Source organism: Watersipora subatra, chromosome 2, assembly GCF_963576615.1.
Source record: "Watersipora subatra chromosome 2, tzWatSuba1.1, whole genome shotgun sequence".
In the NCBI taxonomy this organism is placed as follows: Eukaryota; Metazoa; Bryozoa; class Gymnolaemata; order Cheilostomatida; family Watersiporidae; genus Watersipora; species Watersipora subatra.
This window is the reverse complement of record NC_088709.1, coordinates 26,569,070-26,590,236: the sequence shown is the minus strand read 5'-3', so window position 1 is coordinate 26,590,236 and position 21,167 is coordinate 26,569,070. Positions and strand designations below refer to the sequence as shown.

The following is a 21,167-nucleotide window of genomic DNA, read 5'->3' as shown; positions in this document are numbered from 1 at the left end:
AAGAATGTCATGGGAACATGTAGAGCTGTATATGATAAAGGAAGAACATATTTTAAATTAAAAATGAAAAATAGATGAAAATTGCTCAAATCTACTCTGTTTTATCGCGTCCAAGTTTCCCTGCGTTTAAAATAAACAGCTATTATAACAAATGTTTAGTTTATTCCTCTTTCTGACAAATGATGTCAAGTCAGAAAGGAAGAACAAAGATATACACAAAATTACAAATGACTAATCTGACATTCTACATCGTTTTCAACTAGTTGATTAAAGGGTATGTCAAGGTCAACGTTACTGCTTACACGGTTCATGCCATGCGCAGCCATTGATAATGATAACGCATATGCAAATAGTGTTTTTAAAGAGCGATTATACAGTCAAGTGATTGCCTAGTATTACAGTTCTAGCAGGAAAGGCCAACAGACTTATTCATCAACCAGAATATATTCCACAACGCAGTCTAAAAAATCTAGATATGACAATTCGATACAAATAGAGAAAATCAAATTGATTTTTTCTGAAAAATAGCACAATTTCCAGAGAACAGCTAACTCACCCAACAATCTTACAACATCTGAGGTAAGTTTAAACCATGTTTCTTCAGGTTGAAGAGCTTCATCTTCCATGTGTTGGAGGTTATGGTAAGAAATCAAGCTACCCATAGCATACAAAGACCCATTCATCTGCTCTAGTTTCATCTAGAACACAGACATGCCAGCATTACCCACTACTGGTGAAAGGATATTACAGCTTGTGGGTGTTCAAAATTACCATCTCGTACAAACAGTGTGCAAATGAAGAACAAATTAGGTCCTGTGCATTAGGTAGGACCTGGACAATTTGCATAAATCTAGCTAACATAGCTCATTTAAGGAAGCTTCCAAAAGAGTTCAACAGGACTAAGATAATAATTTGCTGTAACTCTTTAATATATAACATTTGCTATAGTATATACCTGTACATATAGTATATACCCTTATATATATGGTATATATCAGGGTTGGAAAAAACCATGGTTATTATGAAAAAACCAAGTTTTTTTGTTTAAACCGGTTTTTATAATTATAAGTCTAATTAACATCACTTACTATAGCTGCATGATTGAGTATTGAACATACATATGTGAAATCATCTGTTAAAAATGGTACTGTGGGAGTCGTTATGGGAAAAAAGAGAAAAAAACATATGGAAATTTCAGAATGAACCTTTAATCAAACATGATTGATGAAATACAGAGTATAAAACTTATCACATAAAGTGAATATATTACATACAGCTCTATGTATACGTAGGAATTTTAATCCCAGTGACTAGTTCTGTGGTGGTGAAAAGCAGAGCATAATGCAGTTGCATCGCTAGTATTTGGAGCAGTGGCAGATGACTCAATTCCATTACCTGAATACTAGCATCACTGTCTAAATTGGTGTTTTCAGCTTGACATTTTGCTACGTGAGCTTTAAGACTATCTGCGTGACCTTGCATTACGACAGCACACCTATTACATTTTGCCTTAAAACCTTTGCCTTTTGCAGTTCGAGTGAAAAACTGCCAAACGGGATCCTGTTTGCGAGGCATGTTGGAAATTTGAGGCACAACTTCAACTTTTCAAAACACAAAAAACTTGATAAACTGAATTCTAACAATCCAACTACTTTGGCTTGTGCCCAATAAATGAAATACTAGTTTGCAAACTTAAAGCTTTTGCCCAAAAGGACTTTGTTTTAATTTCTAATTATAAGTAATCCTTTCTCACTGGCCAGATTTGAGAAAGTATTCATTCATTATTAGAGAGGATGATTGGATTAGTATATTTCCCATGGTTTTTATATTTCATCAGTAAAGGGATCATCACATCACTTGATAAAACCAATTGAAAATGAAATTCACTAATCCATTGTTGTGCTAGGATATCATGTAGTTTCAACATGAGCTCTGCCATCACTTTACTAATGTGTCCTAAATAAACTTACACAGCTGGTAATACATAGAATTGCATTTCTATCACACAGGAACCACTAGGAGCTTAAAATATTACGTTTTTCACAAAAATTAATAAAACAAATCATAAAAACTGGTTTTTTTCGGCTAGTTTAAACCGCTCGGTTTAAACCATTGGTTTAACCATTGGCTCGGTTTAAACCATTGGTTTAAACCGAGCCAATCCTAGTACATTTGCTTATATATATAGTTATACGCTTATATATAGTATATATCCTTAGTATATACATGTACCATAGGTTTGGACTAAGGTATGGTTTTAAAACGCTGTTCAAGTTCAACCTCAATTGCTGACCCCAGTTTGATCAAAGTTTTGCAAAAATACTGCAATGATTCTTTGCTTCCACGGTCTTTAGCGAATCGTTAATTTCAGCTCTTCCTTAAAGAGGTTTGAGCAAGTACAAAAGCAAGCTATTAGCCAATGAGCTTCTACGAATTAAAACTAGATTTGAAAAACAAACATATACTGAACTTTTTTACACATCACTGAAGGTCGTTCACAAAAATTGCACAATCTTGCTGGAGTATGAATGAGCAAGCCAGTTTAGAATGTTGTTTTTAGGTTAAAAAACTTGGTGAATAAAATAATTTACTTATAAGCTCAAACTCATCACTCAAACCGTCTCACAAATTGTAAATTTTTAACGTTCAATTTTAACTGATTCAAGTAAAAAAGGACGACACTGTTTGACGGCTATTTACATTCTGTGGTCAGTGCTGGTGCCTATTAACTGTGACAACTGAACGGTGATCGAATGTCAATTGATAAGTTTATCAGTTAGTATTTGATGAATGACCTTGACCGCTGGTCATAGAATGCTTGTAACAAAAACAAAATGACATAATATAGCCTTAGAGAAGCACCTGTTTGTGACAAGTACAATAATAAGATATATCTGATGCCTTCCACAACCCTTACTACTTACAGCACTCGGCTTGAACTTGTCAATATATTCTTGCACAAGCTCTGCTGCCGTCGAGTCTTCTGTGATGATGGCTGCCAGAAGCCCGGCAGCGTACCGCTGAACTTCGCCATCATGATGGTTCACCAAACCCTAAAAAGCCAAGGTAACTTTTAAAACTACCAGTTACTACTAACCACTCGAAGTGACTTCTACTAACCACTCCAAGTAACTTCTACTTACAATTCCTAGTGACTTATACTAACCACCCCTAGTGACTTCTACTACCACCCCTAGTCACTCTACCAACTATTAGTTTTTGCCAAGGTGATTTCCACTAATTCCTTCTAACGAGTTCAAGTAATCATGACACAAAACCACTAGTAACTACAAATGGTTGGCTAATTATTTTATTTATTTATCTACATGTATTTCCTTCCACTCATGAACATAAACCATCCTAACAGGATAATATCTAATGAAAGGAAGATTAGGCTGAGAACATAAATGGACAAAGAAAGAGTAACGAGCATTACCTTGCACCAGTCCACTTTATCCGTAAGACTTTTAGCCAGATGTCTATGGGTAGACAGCAGTTCAAGCAGCAAGTAGACATTGTCTGCAGCTACAAGCACAGACATGCGGAGGAGACATGATATACAAACTATAATATGTAAATTGTTTTTTCAAGCAAACTGAAAGACAATCTCTCAGGACTGAGAAAGCCTATTGATGAGTGACCTCTGTCTCAATGTGAGACACTAGCTTTAGAAGATCATGCTAAAAAAATTCTTATCCAACAGAACTTGCCTTTAATGAATAAAAACAGCGCACTGGAATCAGCCCCATTCTCTTTTGTGTATTTCAGCGCATTTTACAGGCAGTATTTTCAGAGAAATATGAGCAGTTTTGCAATATCTTGCACCATGTAGATTAGAGACATCTTGAGCAAAGGCATACTCAAACACAATTGACTGAAGTATATATGTGTTGAATAAATCAAATAAAAGAGAGACCTCCCAAAATATGTTCTATTATTTTGAGTGCTTTTGGATTCTGTATACATACCGTAAAATAATCTCAAAATACACTGTCAAAGAAACAGTATGAATACTATTTTATTAACAAAAATAAATTCATTACTTACTGAATCAAAAGTTAATTTTTTAAGGTCTAAAAAAGTTCACGATATAAACATCATGTGATGTGGATGGCAAGCACATTTCCATTGATAACAAAAACCGAATTTAGAAGCATGCTTTATAAAATTCAAAGGTAGCTTAGCGGGTGCCAAGGAACAAGGTGCAAACAAAAGCACCAAATAAGTGCAGAGCATTTATGAACTCTATTGGAAATTACTGCGGACTTACACGGCCTTAATACATAAATCTTTCAAAATCGTTTTTCATGTATAACCTGGCTCCAGGTAGAAGGCCGGGAAGAGTCTAACCAACAGGGGCTTATCAGAAAAGTACATGGTATACAGGTGAATACAAACTACTGACAGATATGAACATGGACCCACAGGCTTATCCAAAAAAGGTTAAGGTCATGTAATATGGGTGATATACAGAAGATTTATAGGTTCCAATCTGGGCACATGAGCTTATTGAAAAAGAGTAAAGACAGGTTGCAGGTGACACCTAAAAAACTTACAGGTATGAACCTGTACACTCTCAATCAACAGCTGCGCATATAGTCTCAGAGATCGCTCTCCTTCCTCAATGTCACTTTTGGGTTGCTTTTCAGGAGGTTTATCATTGCCCGCCCTCTTGGCTCTGCTTTCCTTGTATGAGGATATGATCGGTGCTTGTTCAAGCCAATCGGCAACTATGTTGGCATGCGGTGTTTTGATACCACAGGAACGAGCCAGACAAGTGCGCAAATACTTCACCATCTAAAACAACAAGTTAGTTTAGTCTGGGCATAAAAGAGATTCGAGATGTAAGCTAGCAAGCATGATACGGGTCCGAGGATTTCCAAGTGTTATCTGGGGAGAAAGGCATGAAATTAGCTGCTACGGTGCAATTGAACTTTTTGATTAAATGAACAATCCTCATACATATAAAACTCATACATATATACATACTAGCTGTACTGCCCGGCATTGCCCGAGTAATAAAAAAGACTTTGGACAGAAAATTGATTTGTATTTAACATATATAACAACCTTTCCCATTCTTACTTTCAAACTACATATCATGAGAGAGGTGTTTTGTGTAGTTGAAATAAATTAAGAGAAAAATAAAAACAACTGTAAAGGGTTTTACAACTTTGTCAAACAACTGTAACTTTCAAGCTGTTAGCCAGGCACATTGCCAATGGAAAATTCTAGTAAGCTGCTTAATAAGATAGACTTTTAATGGCGGTAAGCCATGACTTTGCGTCTGCATCGTTGTCCAGCTACAACTATTCTAATAATTGCTATACCCGGACAATCAATCCTACAAACGGAAAAACTTTGAGAAAGCTATATATAGATGAAAAATGATTGATAATCCTGAAGAATTGAACTATAACAGGTGATCCTAGTAGAAAGTGCAGGAAAGATGGGGGATGTGAGCATCTACTCAAGGTCATCAAACTCATGTTGCCACCTCAATGCTCTGTGATTTCTACTGGAAAGCCGAGGTGCATTAACGCAGTACTACAACCATGGCAATATTACTAACGAAGTCCCTTTCATAATAAAATACCTGGGATTACGATATTGTTATCAACTGATTATATGATTGCAGGCATGTGCAAATATACTGTGAGGAAATCGTCTTGACACTGCCAGTAGCCCTTGGTCTTTCTTTAATACTCTTTTAGTAGATTAACTAATCAATACGGCTACATGTAGACTAACTAATATCTTTCACTAGATAACAAGAGTGTGATATTAGCTCCTATTCAAACCATATTTCCTAAAGGTACTACATACCATTGTCATCAGAACATTGATATTTAATACAGCTTTATCTGAATGTACATCTTTTAATGTTTGTAATTGAAGATAAGGGAAGCTTACTTTATGTGAAACCAAAGCAGTGGTGTACGTATTAATACTAACCCATTTAAAATTTTGGTAATAAAAAGTTTAGGGTTTTAGATACAAGAGAAAGTATCAGCATAGATACCACTAAAATATAGAGGGAGACACAGAATGCAAAAGCGTTAATAAGGATAAGTGTGGAATAAAAAACTTTCCAACTAAAAATAAATATATCAAAGCAAAATCAAAAAAAGTTAAAGCAAAATCAAATGCTTAAAAATCTGAAACCGTAAGAAATAAAAATAATAAAAATAAAATCAGCATTGATCAAAAACCACTGCATGTTTATAAGTTATTTGAATGCATATTGTGTCAACATTGATGATGATCTCCTAATAATTAGAATTATCTACCAACAATTAGGAATACTTCCCAATGATTAACATTATCTCATCAATGGCTAAGAACTTCTCAAACTGTTAAATAACATTTAAAAAGGGTAATTGCTAATCATTTGGTTAAAAACACTGAATAAAACTTCATTAAACTTAATATATAGTAGCAACAAATCACCATATCTCTTTGTGATCAATGTTTCAAAATCTATAAATATGGATAATTATTTGGCATTGCATAGCCATCAAAATTTTAAAAGAAATTGTATAACAGACCAATGTTAAGCTGCTTAATGACAGCGACTTTTAAATCAAGCTTTGTCAAGCATCTTTGACCAAAAAAATAATGTACCCTTATATTCTCGCAAAAAGATGGACTCACTCTTCTAGTAATTAAAACTGCAAACTAGCGTAAACGTGTGCATGCATGCACATTGTGTTGTGTTAGTTTATTTTCATCATAAAAACAGATGCACACAGAGACATAAGCTAAATAAATATACATATATGAATAAGAAATCATAATATAATAGGGAGTGACGAAGACCCACGTGCGCAGTAGCAGGGCTAATCAAGGTGCAAGGCCCGAGTTGACAATTTTCTTGATGTAAAAACGTTCACATATTAAGACCTAAAAGCATCCTAATGAGTCAAGCAGATGCCTCTTTAAAGCAATCCTAAAACTATTTGAAATTTCAATGTACTTGATCGATATTAGTAAGTCATTCCAAATACTGAACAACTGGTATGTTACCTGTCGATGTCCAGCTGTCGATGTAGACTTAAGGCGTGGTCACACGAGCACCGAACCGACGTAGGATCGGTTCGGTTCGGAGGCTGGTTCGGTTCGTGGCACATGTCACACGGCCACCGAAGTAACTTCGCTTCCTAGATACCATACGTATAGAGACAGGACACGGTTTCATTAGTAGTTGTTATGTATTTGAGTTAAATATTTCTATTGTAAACAAAAAAACTTTGAGGAACAATTATAAATTATAATTACACAGCAGATTTATCAGAAGATCGTTCGGCTGCTCAAAATAAATCACTCGATACAAATATTTTGCTAACCCTTCCCATCAACATAATTATATTTTTTTTATTAACATATGAATGTTTTTCTATGCTGAGTACATAACAAACAAAAACAGTCTTTATCATAGTACTGTGGTTTTACATAAATAAATCAGTCAACGATAGTTCATCAGGATGAATATGACACATTACTTATATTCTACACGAAAGAAAATCACAACCATTCCCTTACATTTATGCAAAACTTAAGTGCTACATCTTACATTTATGCAACCCAATCACAAGTCCGGGTGAACCTTGTCGTAAATTGCTTCATGTTGTTTATTTAACGAAATAAAAGTATCGTCCCATTTCTTTTTTAACTTTATTCACACGCACGTAAGAAGAAATGTGACGCGTGCTCGCTAGAATTCTAGAATTTTAACCAACCAATAAGAGCAAGGGTTCGGCACGAAATTTCGAGCAGTACCGAAATAGTTCGTTTCGGCCAGAAATGTCATCAGCCGAACTTTTTAGAGCTGAAAACGACGTCGTTTTGCGTCATTTAGTTCGGTTCGGTGCCCGTGTGACCACGGCTTTAGGGTAAGGTAAGGCATAAGAAGAATAACGAGTAGCATAGAGTAGCAAGAGTGTTGTTGAACATGAGCGTCAGAGTAGAATGATGAATGAGCGAGAATACCTAAACGAAGTTTGTATAACTCTTTAATTGGAAGAACATTAGCCTTTTTGAACAGATCAACTGTGTGGTCTTTGAATTTTTTATGGAAGATTATTCGCATTAGACGCTTCTGAATCAGAAATATTTTATTCAAATGACACTTTGCAGCATTGCCCCATGCTTCTAAACAATAAATTAGTTTACTGTTTATTAAACTGTTATAAAGCAATATTAAAATGTCAGTTGGAAAAATTTCTGAGGCTTTGAAAATTATACCCAAATTTTTATGCAGTTGACTTCTCAAATAATCAATATGAGAAGACCAGTTTAATGAGTTGTCAATAACTACTCCTAAGAATTTCACATTTGTAACATTATTTATTGGTTTACCGTTGATACTTATATTTTGCCTAAGTTCGAACTTATTTTGATGATTTTTAATTATTATACAATTGGTTTTATCAATGTTAAGAGTTAGTTTGTTTGCAGAACACTAGTTTTGAACTCTATCTAAAGCTGAATTGAATTCGTGGATATTATCATTTAATTTTTTGTCAGTAAAAAACAGATTTGTATCATCAGTAAACAAAATAGTAGAGAAGGGTTTCGAATAATAAATTAAATCATTTATATAGAGAAGGAACAATTTAGGGCCGAGGATAGAACCTTGTGAAACCCCACATTCAATTTGTTGTGATTCTGATAGAGTAGATTTATTTAGATATACTGACTGAGTTCTATCAGAAAGGCAACTTTTAAACAGTTTGACAGTGCTGCATGAAATATTATAAGCTGTGAGTTTTTGAAGCAAAATAGAGTGATTTATGGTGTTGAAAGCCTTTGAGAAGTTGATACAAATACCTAGGACAATGTTTTTTCTGTTTAAAGCAGAAAAAGACTGATTAGAAAAATCTATTAGAGCATAATGTGTGCCTTTCCCTTTTTGAAAAAAACTGGTAGAATTGATTTAGGTCTATTATTGCTAGATGCCAATTTTGATCCTTTTTTAAACAACGGTAGTACCTTTGCAATTTTCATGTTAGTAGGAACAGTGCCAGTGTTAGTTGCCATGTTTATTATATAGGTTAAGGGTAATTTAAGGTAGGGTGCACACATTTTAACATTGCACTGTACATTCTCTGAAATATGTAATGTGGGAGTCACATCAACATAAATACACCAAAACTTTTAAATGCTTCTACATTCTATTAATGTCATATACAGATGTTAACCATCACATTAATTTCTTAAGGTGAAACTTTCACTCTGAACAGTAAATAAAGAAGGAATCACAACTACCTGCTGAAGGGTGTCAGATTTAAAAGCAACTACCTGCTGAAGGGTGTCAAGTTTAAAAGCAATTGCCTGCTGAAGTTTGTCAAGGTTAAAAGTAATTATCTGCTGAAGGGTGTCAGGTTTAAAAGCAATTACCTGCTGAAGGGTGTCAGGTTTAAAAGCTAAGACAAGCGATCCTCTTGAAACTGTCTTCTTATCCCTCAACCTCTCGTCTTTCTTTTTCTCTATATAGCCACACATCTCCTCGAATGTTGGATAGAGATCAAGGTCGAAGCTATGTTCTGCAACTGGCATCTCAACCTGCCTTTTTGTATGCAAGAGTTTTACAGCCTCTGCCCGAATGTCAGGGACCCTGTGAAAATGTGAGAAATGCTGATATGACCTATCGCTATACATAAACAATATCTTAGATGAGCCATCACTGATTTAATCATTAATGTCACACAATGATTGACTGATGCAGGGGACAAAGCCTTTATTATAGAGTATAGTGCTATTTTAGTTCCTATTAAATTCTTCATGTTGAATAAACTAGCTTCTTTAGGCTTGCTAACTCTTTATTTAACTTAAGTTCTATAGTAATTGATACCACGACCCCAGCAACTGACTCAGTGACCTGCACATCACCGAAGTTAGTGACACATCACTGAAGTTAGCGACACATCACTGAAGTTAGTGACACATCACTGAAGTTAGCGACACATCCCTGAAGTTAGTGACACATCACTGAAGTTAGCGACACATCACTGAAGTTAGCAACACATCACTGAAGTTAGTGACACATCACTGAAGTTAGCGACACATCACTGAAGTTAGCAACACATCACTGAAGTTAGCGACACATCACTGAAGTTAGCGACACATCACTGAAGTTAGCGACACATCACTGAAGTTAGCAACACATCACTGAAGTTAGTGACACATCACTGAAGTTAGCGACACATCACTGAAGTTAGCGACACATCACTGAAGTTAGTGACACATCACTGAAGATAGTGACACATCACTGAAGTTAGCGACACATCACTCATGTTAGCGACACATCACTAAAGTTAGCGACACATCACTGAAGTTAGCGACACATCACTGAAGTTAGCGACACATCACTGAAGTTAGTGACACATCACTGAAGATAGTGACACATCACTGAAGTTAGTGACACATCACTGAAGATAGTGACACATCACTGAAGTTAGTGACACATCACTGAAGTTAGCGACACATCACTGAAGTTAGCGACACATCCCTGAAGTTAGTGACACATCACTGAAGTTAGCGACACATCACTGAAGTTAGCAACACATCACTGAAGTTAGTGACACATCACTGAAGATAGTGACACATCACTGAAGTTAGTGACACATCACTGAAGATAGTGACACATCACTGAAGTTAGTGACACATCACTGAAGTTAGCGACACATCACTGAAGTTAGCGACACATCACTGAAGTTAGCGACACATCACTGAAGTTAGCGACACATCACTGAAGTTAGCGACACATCACTGAAGTTAGTGACACATCACTGAAGATAGTGACACATCACTGAAGTTAGTGACACATCACTGAAGATAGTGACACATCACTGAAGTTAGTGACACATCACTGAAGTTAGTGACACATCACTGAAGTTAGCGACACATCACTGAAGTTAGTGACACATCACTGAAGTTAGTGACACATCACTGAAGTTAGTGACACATCACTGAAGTTAGCGACACATCACTGAAGTTAGCGACACATCACTGAAGTGAGTGACACGTCATAAAAGTTAGTGACACATCACTGAAGTTAGCGACACATCACTGAAGTGAGTGACACGTCATAGAAGTTAGTGACACATCACTGAAGTTAGTGACACATCACTGAAGTTAGTGACACATCACTGAAGTTAGTGACACATCACTGAAGTTAGCGACACATCACTGAAGTGAGTGACACGTCATAGAAGTTAGTGACACAAAATCATAGAAACAGATGAATTGAAGCACTTGAATAGAAGTAAATCAACAGACAATGGAAGCTCAACAAAAGGATAGATGACTTACTGATCTGAAGAAGCGAGCAAGAGAAGGTATCTGGTCGGCAGCCAAGAGGTATGGAATACATAGTGTGCATAGTGTACACAGACCCTTCTCACGAGTTCATCACTCTATAGACATATGAATACATAGTGTACATAGTGTACACAGACCCTTCTCACCAGTTCATCACTCTATAGACATATGAATGCATAGGGTAAAAGTGTGAGCTTAGCATGCCATTCGCTGACACATATATACACAGTATATACATCATATACTGTTATTCTACATACATTAACAACAGTAAAATACGATTATATCTATTTTAAAGACCAAAAACACCGAACAGGACATCATATAGCCATACAGCTAACACATGTCTAATAGTGTTTGAGCTAGTTGTCCAATAGCAGTGAAGCTAATTGATGAACTGTCCAATAGTGCTAGAAGTAGTTGACAAATTGTCCAATAGTGCTACAAGGAGTTTACAAACTGTCCAATAGTGATACAAGGAGTTTACAAACTGTCCAATAGTGCTACAAGGAGTTTACAAACTGTCCAATAGTGCTACAAGAAAATTAAAAACTGTCCAATAGTATTAAAACTATTTCATAAATTGTCCAATGCAGTAGAGCTAGTTGGCGTATAGAGACAGTACACATGGTGTCAAAATGCATCAAGTATTCACGCTTACAGACTCAATGTTTGAGGCCAGAAGTTTTTCCACCATCTCTTTGACGTCTTGCCTAGCCTTAGAGACAGACGAGGCCATGACCAGCATTGCCTCCTGTATGCTCGTCTTCAGGCTAATGTCTACCTCTTTCTACAAAGATCGTCTCAGATAAAGCAATATTTTGAATATTTAACCCTTCCAAGTCGGACACATGCAAAGGTTATCCCTAGCGAAGTTACTCAATAATTGGCTACCCTTAGATTGAGGCGATGAATAACAGAGGGCATGAATGATATCAGCACAAATCATGTATTAAGGCTATGAAATGCATGCTTGACTAGTGAATATACACAGATGTAAAAATAAACAACCATCACACTGAAGAGTCAGTCAAGAAACTAGAACATCATTCAGGTGTCCAACATAGCATATCTTGTAGCTAAACATAAGCTGGAGAATCGACAGCGTATTACACCTACGATGTCACTTCCTGTCACTGTAGTTCAACTATGAGATAACTCAATCTGCTGATATGCAAGCATCTACTGTACAATTTTCTTCAAGATTAACATTTAAATATTTCAACAAATTTAGTTGAGCATTCGCATTATACATAAGTACCAGTGGTCAAAATTGTTGACAGCCAGAGCTAATGATTGTACAGGCAAACATGGATGACACAACTTCACTAATCCTTCCTATTTACTTAAATTAAAAACAGATAATATGACGAGACAAAGCGGAAGGTGAACTATAAAAAAGTCAAAACTTTCACAGCACTCCATTCTTAGTAAACTGTGCAATAAAATGTTTTTGCTAGTAAATTAGATATACAGCAAAGGAGGGTACCGTAAAACGCACATAGAATCTTAAAAATCAGCATATCACTCTGAAGAATTGTGATGTATACATGCAGCAAATGTGAAAGCCTACAAAACATTTCCTCGCATACCATTACTTGAAAAAGTTGGACTACAGAAACTCACCGCTTGGCGAGTGAAAAGTTCATTGATGAGGTCAACTTTATCATAGACAAGGGAAGGCACATGGCTGATCAGTTTACCAAGAGTGGCATAGGCTAGAGTCTTCAATTCAACACTCTCTTCTGCATCAAGAACCCCTTTAATGGTTGTTGTCAGAGTTGGGGCTATAGCCTTGAGCTGGTTCGGCAGCCCGCTACAACAACAGACAACAGTAAGCAAGGTAGTAGATGAGAAACAAGTGCATCAGTAGCGCACAACAACAGAAATCTGCGTGCTGCAACAACAACAGACAGCTGTGTGCTGCAACAACAGATAATTGTGTGCGCGACACAACAAAAAACAACATCAGTCAGCAGACACATGCATGTTGCGATGGCAGACAACAGTAGACCAGTATATTCTGCATTAAGGTACAACAACAGTCATTGCCATAACATAAGAATAGACAGCAAACAACAGATGTGCCTTATAGCAACACACAGTTACCGGCAAGTGTGTGGCATAGCAACAAGCAGAAATAACAATTTTCTGTCACAGTAACAAACAATAACAAAAGGGTGTGCAAAAGTGTTAACAGTAATATACAATGATGTGATAAAGTTCAGGACAATTACAGACAGATGTGGGCTATGTTGAGAGACAATTGACAGTGAGAGACAGGTGGATGCTACAGTAGTATACAGTAATAGATAGGTGTGTACTACAATGAGAGACGGTAACAGAGGGATGAGTGCCGCAATGACAGGCAGTAATAGACAGGTGTGCGCTGCATTGAAAGACAGCGCTAGACACGTGTGTGTTACGGTGACAGGCATTAATGAAAAGGTACATGATACAGCGGGAGACAGTAGCAGACAACTACCAGACTCTGGTATCAGTAGTTTGGCTTACTAACTAAAAGCTGCCATCTTGTGTACTGGGATGATATGGAAACATGAAAAGTCAACAGTAGTATTTGTTAGCAGGCGAAGGGGCTGTTATCTGCGCTGCACACCTAAAATCCAACTACCGCCAGATGCCATTTGGTTCTCAGCTCTTACACGAAGGAAAGCCTTACTAACGCTCACCTTAGTACTTTTATAAGAATGTTTGTCACAGATAATGGAGTTGGAACATTTATGCAAAGTTTTGCGGTAATGCATTTACGATATTGTGTTATCATTTCGCCAAATGCAAAATGAAGCGGTTACCATAGTTTAATTTCACTCAGTATTCTCAGTATGAAATGGCGGAATCAAACTATCCTAATTTCCAGTTAAAGATGAGTATAAAGAAGTATTGTAAAGAGTAACCTAAACATATTTCTGCAGCTCAGATATTTTTGATAACTACGTTGTATATTAGAGAAAGGAGGTCTGCCTTTTGGTCAAACTGCAAAAAGGACAGCATTTTGATTTCGCAGCTGGTTTTACTAAACTAGAAAATAATTAAACATTGTTTTTGCACTTCCAATATATTTATTCTTGTGTAGAATTTTCGGCTGATTTCAGAGAACTTTAGATTGAGGCTGTAAGACAGATATTCTGGGTTTTACAGTAACATTAATGAGTGTACAGCAGTACAGACTTTTTTGGCAAAAATATAATTTGTCAGAACAAGCAAAAACATTCCATAGTGACAGACTTGAGATGGTGAAGAACGGAGAAAAAGGACAATGCCGAGAAATATTAAACTGAATCCCACTACTTACAATTCACCCATCCTCGCAATATATTGTAGGCCAAATTTCTTCAGCTTGGCTTTAGTTTCCTTAGCTGCCACGGCATCACAGGCGATCTAATTGTAAAAACACCAAAAAACTAACATTAACAACTCAAAATATAGTGCTAAATTACTCACGAAACATGATCATACTGTCCATTCAACCTCAAGAAAAACATATTCCAACGACAGTTTGAATAACAGGCTCTACACAGTACATAGAGATTCAAACATGTCAAACAAGGCAGAAGTAAGATTGCATCAAGACACAAGTGATTATGAAAAATACCTGAATATTCTGGGGAAATATCTGAGCTGCATATCTAGAGCGTAGAAGGAATGTAAATAGTTTAGCTTTGACCCTGATTGGAGCGGGGAGCACCACATTCTCCTTAGCCTGGCCACCCTGAAAATACACAAAGCAGCACGCATCATGTAATAGCAGACAACAAACTTATCTTGGTAGCAAATTCGCAGTTGAAAGAAATCTATCAAACAAAATGGATTTATCAAGCTGCTGCCATAATGACTGAAAAACATGAATCAATATGTGTGAATATAGATAATAGTCACAAATGGTTTGAGGGGTCTGGAATACCGCCACAACTCAAACGGTAGCATGGTCTCTGTTCAAATTTTGAGAAAACATGCGCTGCACTAAGAAATGATTAAGTTGTGCTCTAGAAATAAAAAATGGTTCTATTACACAAATAGACATGAGACACTGTGACTCACCACATGCCGTTCTTTGTTGACTGCAGTAGCTGTACCCAAATACAGTGTAGCCATCTTTTTAATGAACTCTGGGTCTTCCCAATCTACCTCACTACAATAGTCTCCACGTCGTACACTCCAAACAATGTTATTTATATAACAGAACATACCTACCCTATGTCTGATTGTCTCCTCATGCTTCCTAGCTGGTTGAATCAAATTAAAAGTCAGTGCCGACAATAGTTTGACAACTCTAAGGCAGAACCATCCAGCAATTCAGTGAGACTCTATTAAGGAGGAACTTGCACAAATTTTAGCAGAAGACATCAGAAGATATCAGAAGACATCAGAAGACATCAGAAGATATCAGAAGATATCAGAAGACATCAGAAGACATCAGAAGACATCAGAAGACATCAGAAGACATCAGAAGACATCAGAAGATATCAGAAGACATCAGAAGACATCAGAAGATATCAGAAGACATCAGAAGATATCAGAAGATATCAGAAGATATCAGAAGATATCGGTATCTTTCTATCATCAGAAGACATCGGTATCTTTCTATCATTTACCAATGTTTTTGCTGTTTGAGGTGAGCTGACTGTCGAGATGTTTCAACATTAAAATCGACAAAATTTGATCGTGGTTACAACATTCAAATCTAGTGAAAGTGTGATTATGATGTCTATAGTTGTAAAGAGACCGACAGAATAAAGACACGTAACGCAGCAACCCGAACGCAATAGACTATGTCAACTATAGCAGCTAGTGATGTCATTTCACACGTATTTTCTTGTGAGCGTTTCAATCATGACTAAGTTTTGCCAATTGCAACCTTGAAACATCCTGTCAGATCAGCTCAAAAGTAAAAAGCAACCGCAAATGATAGAAAAATACTGATATTTTCTCACAAAATCTGCTAAAATCTTTGGTTCATCTTTAATGACACTAAACAATAACCTGCAGACACAAACACTAGCTGTCACCACTACAGTATCTTTTTGACACCTGATCGGCTCTAACATACTCACCCTACATTGCCACTACCGTTACTCACCTGCTCACCCTCCGAATGGAATCTTCTCCAAGGGTAGCCACTGTATGTCGTGTGTCAGCTGAAGCAAGGATAAGATGAAGAACCACTTCCTGAATGGGGAATAGGTCAGCGGCAAGATAACGAGCTACTCCAACTTTCAGCTGTTCTACCTCCTCTGCTTTTGGATATTCCGAATCACGGCTCATGTCTGTAAGTGGATATATATAAAGCAGCTCTAAGTACCTTTACCATCTCAACTCTTGAGTCACTACAGTCAAACCTCTACTTACAGTCAAACCTCTACTTACAGCCAAACCTCTATTTACAGTCAAACCTCTACTTACAGTCAAACCTCTACTTACAGTCAAACCTCTACTTACAGTCAAACCTCTACATACAGTCAAACCTCAACCTACAGTCAAACCTCTACTTACAGTCAAACCTCTGCTACAGTCAAATCTCTGCTTACAGTCAAACCTCTACTTACAGTCAAACCTCTACTTACAGTCAAACCTCTACTTAGTCAAACCGCTACTTACAGTCAAACTTCTACTTACAGTCAAACCTCTACTTACAGTCAAACCTCTACTTACAGTCAAACCTCTACTTACAGTCAAACCTCTACATACAGTCAAACCTCTACTTACAATCAAACCTCTACTTACAGTCAAACCGCTCAAAGCATTGCAGCTTTGTAGATGAAAATAAAGAGCTAGTGAAAATTAACTATATACTTTAAAAATTTAGTTGGTTTAAATTTAATCTAGACTAAACTGAAGATAAAGTAAGTTAAGACATGAATCTCTATCTCTACCTTTTACTCTCAAACTTGCACACCATAAACCCTACATTCTCATTTATACACCTCCAAAGTATTGACTATCAATTAATATTTTATCCCTACAGTTTTCAACACCTAGTATTATCTAATGCATTTATTGTAATGCTATGTGTAACTATCTGCAGTATGTATTTAGGAGTTATCATATATCGCTTGGGTTATAGACTGAATTAAACAAATTCGTGTATTTTAAAAGGAACATTTGAACCAGACATGAGAAGAAACTGACAGTAATGTCACCTGTGGAGGTCTGATTGTATTTGAGTGAATTAAGCAACTAGATTAAAGTGTGTTTTGTGTGTTCGGGTTGTCACACAGAACATACTTATGCAAGTTATTCAAAGATTAATGAATGAACAGGGCTACGAGGAAACCAAGGCTATATGCAAGCTTTAGAGTGTTTTAAAGAAACTTTCTGCTTGGCTCGATTGTGAAATCATAATCCCAGCACCAAGCAACAGCAATGAGAGATCAATATTTCGCTTTTACTAAAATGTTTTGTCCCAAAACAACCTAATGTTTGGTATAAAGTTGATAAGTACAAACGCTTTCATCCAAATGAGTTTGTATCATTGACTATGTAATTGAATCATGAGACCATGTAGATGTAGCAGACATTCATGAATGGTGAATTGCAGACATTTATTGTGAGTATTATCAGCAACAGTAATTAGTGTGGCAGCGTGACAAGCAGAAGCAAGTTTCAAGCCCTCACCTAGCACCTTCTTGTAAGTCAGCTCACTGAACATGGGTGGACACAGATGCGTACTAGCATATCCAGGAGAGTTCTCTGGAGGAGGGTAATATTTACTACAAACATGGAAAATGTATCCAATGTAGACAAGATTATAATTGTTAACAGTAAAAACTAAAATGATTTTCACTTGAAGTAGATCCAACTATATTAATTATTTTCCATCAAAATCAAAAATCATTCGAGACTTGAATGAATACAACAGCAAGTCAGCAATTCAAAGGTGTATAACAGGACATTCATCCTGCACAACAATGACTATTTGAGTATAGAAAGTAATAATAAAATCATCAGAATAGGCTGAGAGTTATTGTAGTAGGTTAGCTTCGATAGATAGCATAGCTTAAGATTTTTTTAGGTATGTGTGACGGGGCTATGATCATAATGCTATAACAATCACTCAAGATATGCAACAAGATGCAAACAGTTCCTATCTAAAGGAGACTATTACATCTATTGGAGGTAAAACCTTTTCTCACCGCTATAATGAGTCTCAAGAGACAGCGATTCCTCTATTGTAAATCATATCTCTAAGAAAGCAGACCTACCTGTATGGCATCTTCAATATGGCCAGCATGTAATTCAGCAATGTTCCTCGCACATTTGGGTGATTCTCAAGACCAAATAGCTCTTTCCCCTTAGCAGGGTCGGGAGGAAACTCAATATTGTGCATAGATGGAAGAATAAGACTGATGAACCTGCAGGAGTTAAATCATAAAAAATACACTATTTAACACTATTTAGAGAGATTGTAACTCCAAAAATACCGATGCTGAAACCTTTTCTATTTAATGGTGCAGTAATTCAAAATGATTCTTTAAAACAAGTGAATAAATCTTGCAAATTTGGCAGTCATGAATAACTCAAAACCAACAACAAAAAATAACACATAACTCAATAACACAAAAAATAACACACAAACTCAAAAAATAACACAAAACTCAAAAAATAACACAAAACCGATAAACGTAACTGATAACTACCTAATTGGTTCACTCACATTTCCTGTTGAGACACGGGTTTGCCAGGAAGAATGCTGAGTATTTTAGGAATGATATGCACCTGTTCCGTAGGAGCGAGTCGAGGGTAACCCATCTTTATATACACAAGGCTAAAGTTGGTCACCATGATAGGGTTACCACCATCTATGTACTGCTCAAACAGTTGAGTAACAGGCAGCGTGATAAGTGGCCTGCTTTTTAGTCGCTTGTTGATGTGTTGAAGAACTTCCATGACTTTTTTTCTTACAGTTTGATGGTTGCTGGCCATTTTGAGCAAGACTGGAGGAAGAAACTTGTACAGCGAAGCCTGAAATGACTCATCCGTCTCGGTGGCGAGTATTCGGAAAAATACTCTATCCACCAGTGCTACAACAATTTAGAAAATATTGTATTTTTTACTTTATGTAGGGCACTAACGACATTGGATAAAACATATATAATTTTGCAAATAAGCATCTTCAGTAGCAAAAGTGGCCAGAGTCGATACACTCCTTAACAGATAACGTAAACAGTAACAGTAATGTAAACAAATGCAAATGAGTAACTGTTTTGCATTTTAATAGTGTAAATTTTTTGTAAAATATTTGTTTATTTTCTCCTTTCTATGATGACTAATCCAGTAACAGGTTTAAACCTATTATTGGGAGTAGTCATTGTTACTTTATTATGAACTATTAATATCTAAAATAAGCAATCTCTTCTTTTAGATGACCATCTGCAGTCAAAGAAGGTCTGTAGCTCTTTTATAAATCAAATAGCACTAATTTAGATAGCATTTAATAAACATAAAAATACATATATGATGACGAGTTATGGCATCATTGAGAAAGTGTGCTGCGTAAAATATGCACTGATATTTAGTTTAATATTAAACTCTTTATAAATTCGTTTACCATGTCTTTGAGAAATCAATGACTGTCAATAGGTTTTTGAACTTCCAAAGATATGTTATCAGATTTTCTAATACTGGTAGGCCTACTTTAATAAACCAAGCCTCAAAAGGGTAACAAAAACAGATCTGCTAGCTCTCGGTGGCAGAGACAGCAATCACGAGTACAGCGTACTAACGCACTAGATGCAATTTATCAAATAGCCAACTTAAAAATTAAAAAATAATAACTTTAGAGAAAGTTTTTAAGAAAAAAACTTCGGGGAACAACTCAGCAAAATAGAACTGTTTCAGAGCCAACGTCAGAAAAACGCTGGTAATGCTATAAGACTATCGCAAAAAATAGTCAGAATATGTGAAGATATGGCAGACTTCTTTACTCACCACCTTCTTCTTGTTCACTCATGATGATGATTGCTTTTACGAAAAATCTGACCACGATGAAGCTTCTTTCTTTTGCTAAACTAGATGTTCTTTTTGCGGGCTTGTTAATTTTTGCCACGGGATGTCGGTGGGATTCCCGTTGATAACTAAAATTGAGAAACCGACCTACACAATGATGTCTTGAACAACAGACTGATTGCAACTTGGAAGAAAATTAGACATCATCCATACGATAATTTGTTTGAAGTTATTTTCTCTATCAAAAATGTATAATAACAAAAATTAAAAATGAGAAGCTAACTCCTCATTGCAGTAAAATTTGCGTTTGGATGCCGATAGGGTGGTGCATATATGTACAGTACCTGTCTACCTAGTCCCCACCTAGTCTTCCAATTATTAAGCAAAAACAGAAAAGCTGAGAGTTTGATAAAAGGAACTACGGATATTATGCGAAAGAAATGAAGCTTTAATAGATATATAAATTTTTTGGTACTCTTTGGTACTTTTTTGGTACTCAAGCTGAGGTGTATATTTTATATGTCCTTGTAGATTGCTTGTGGAGTTTCGTCACGTTAGCAGCAACTAACTAAAATAATATTAACTTTCATTTATTCAAGTATTTGATCTTTCCATTACAGCTTACATATATCAACAGTAGAAAAGGATATTTCTCTCATAGAGATCTATACTAAGACTTGTGTACTACTGACAACAACATATTCCAGCTTACCACACTTCCACCCGTCATAGAATATATGAACATTTTGCACATTCTCGAACTTGCTCATTTTTGCATTTGTGCGACAGCTTTCAAAAGCCTGCAAAAACCATGCCCAGAATATTTGTATTTATCCTTCCACACATAAGACATATATCGTTTTCTATTTCATGACATCAAC

At 36.3% G+C, this 21,167-nt stretch overlaps 1 protein-coding gene across 1 annotated transcript in view; it reads right to left on the bottom strand.

Moving 5' to 3' along the window:
* The window catches only part of LOC137388956 (proteasome adapter and scaffold protein ECM29-like), a 63,348-nt gene extending 43,058 nt beyond the window's left edge, over positions 1-20,290 (bottom strand). Inside the window, exons 1-16 of the mRNA XM_068075467.1 lie at positions 20,269-20,290; positions 18,995-19,361; positions 18,543-18,692; positions 17,956-18,050; positions 16,421-16,607; positions 15,382-15,472; positions 14,936-15,052; positions 14,636-14,721; positions 12,949-13,138; positions 11,984-12,112; positions 11,314-11,417; positions 9,400-9,616; positions 4,557-4,797; positions 3,437-3,525; positions 2,925-3,053; positions 557-698 (exon numbers count right to left, since the gene is read on the bottom strand). Coding sequence (XP_067931568.1) covers positions 557-698; positions 2,925-3,053; positions 3,437-3,525; positions 4,557-4,797; positions 9,400-9,616; positions 11,314-11,417; positions 11,984-12,112; positions 12,949-13,138; positions 14,636-14,721; positions 14,936-15,052; positions 15,382-15,472; positions 16,421-16,607; positions 17,956-18,050; positions 18,543-18,692; positions 18,995-19,361; positions 20,269-20,290 — 2,356 coding nt within the window. The remainder of the gene's footprint in view (positions 1-556; positions 699-2,924; positions 3,054-3,436; positions 3,526-4,556; positions 4,798-9,399; positions 9,617-11,313; positions 11,418-11,983; positions 12,113-12,948; positions 13,139-14,635; positions 14,722-14,935; positions 15,053-15,381; positions 15,473-16,420; positions 16,608-17,955; positions 18,051-18,542; positions 18,693-18,994; positions 19,362-20,268) is intronic.
* Positions 20,291-21,167: the final 877 nt, after the last annotated feature.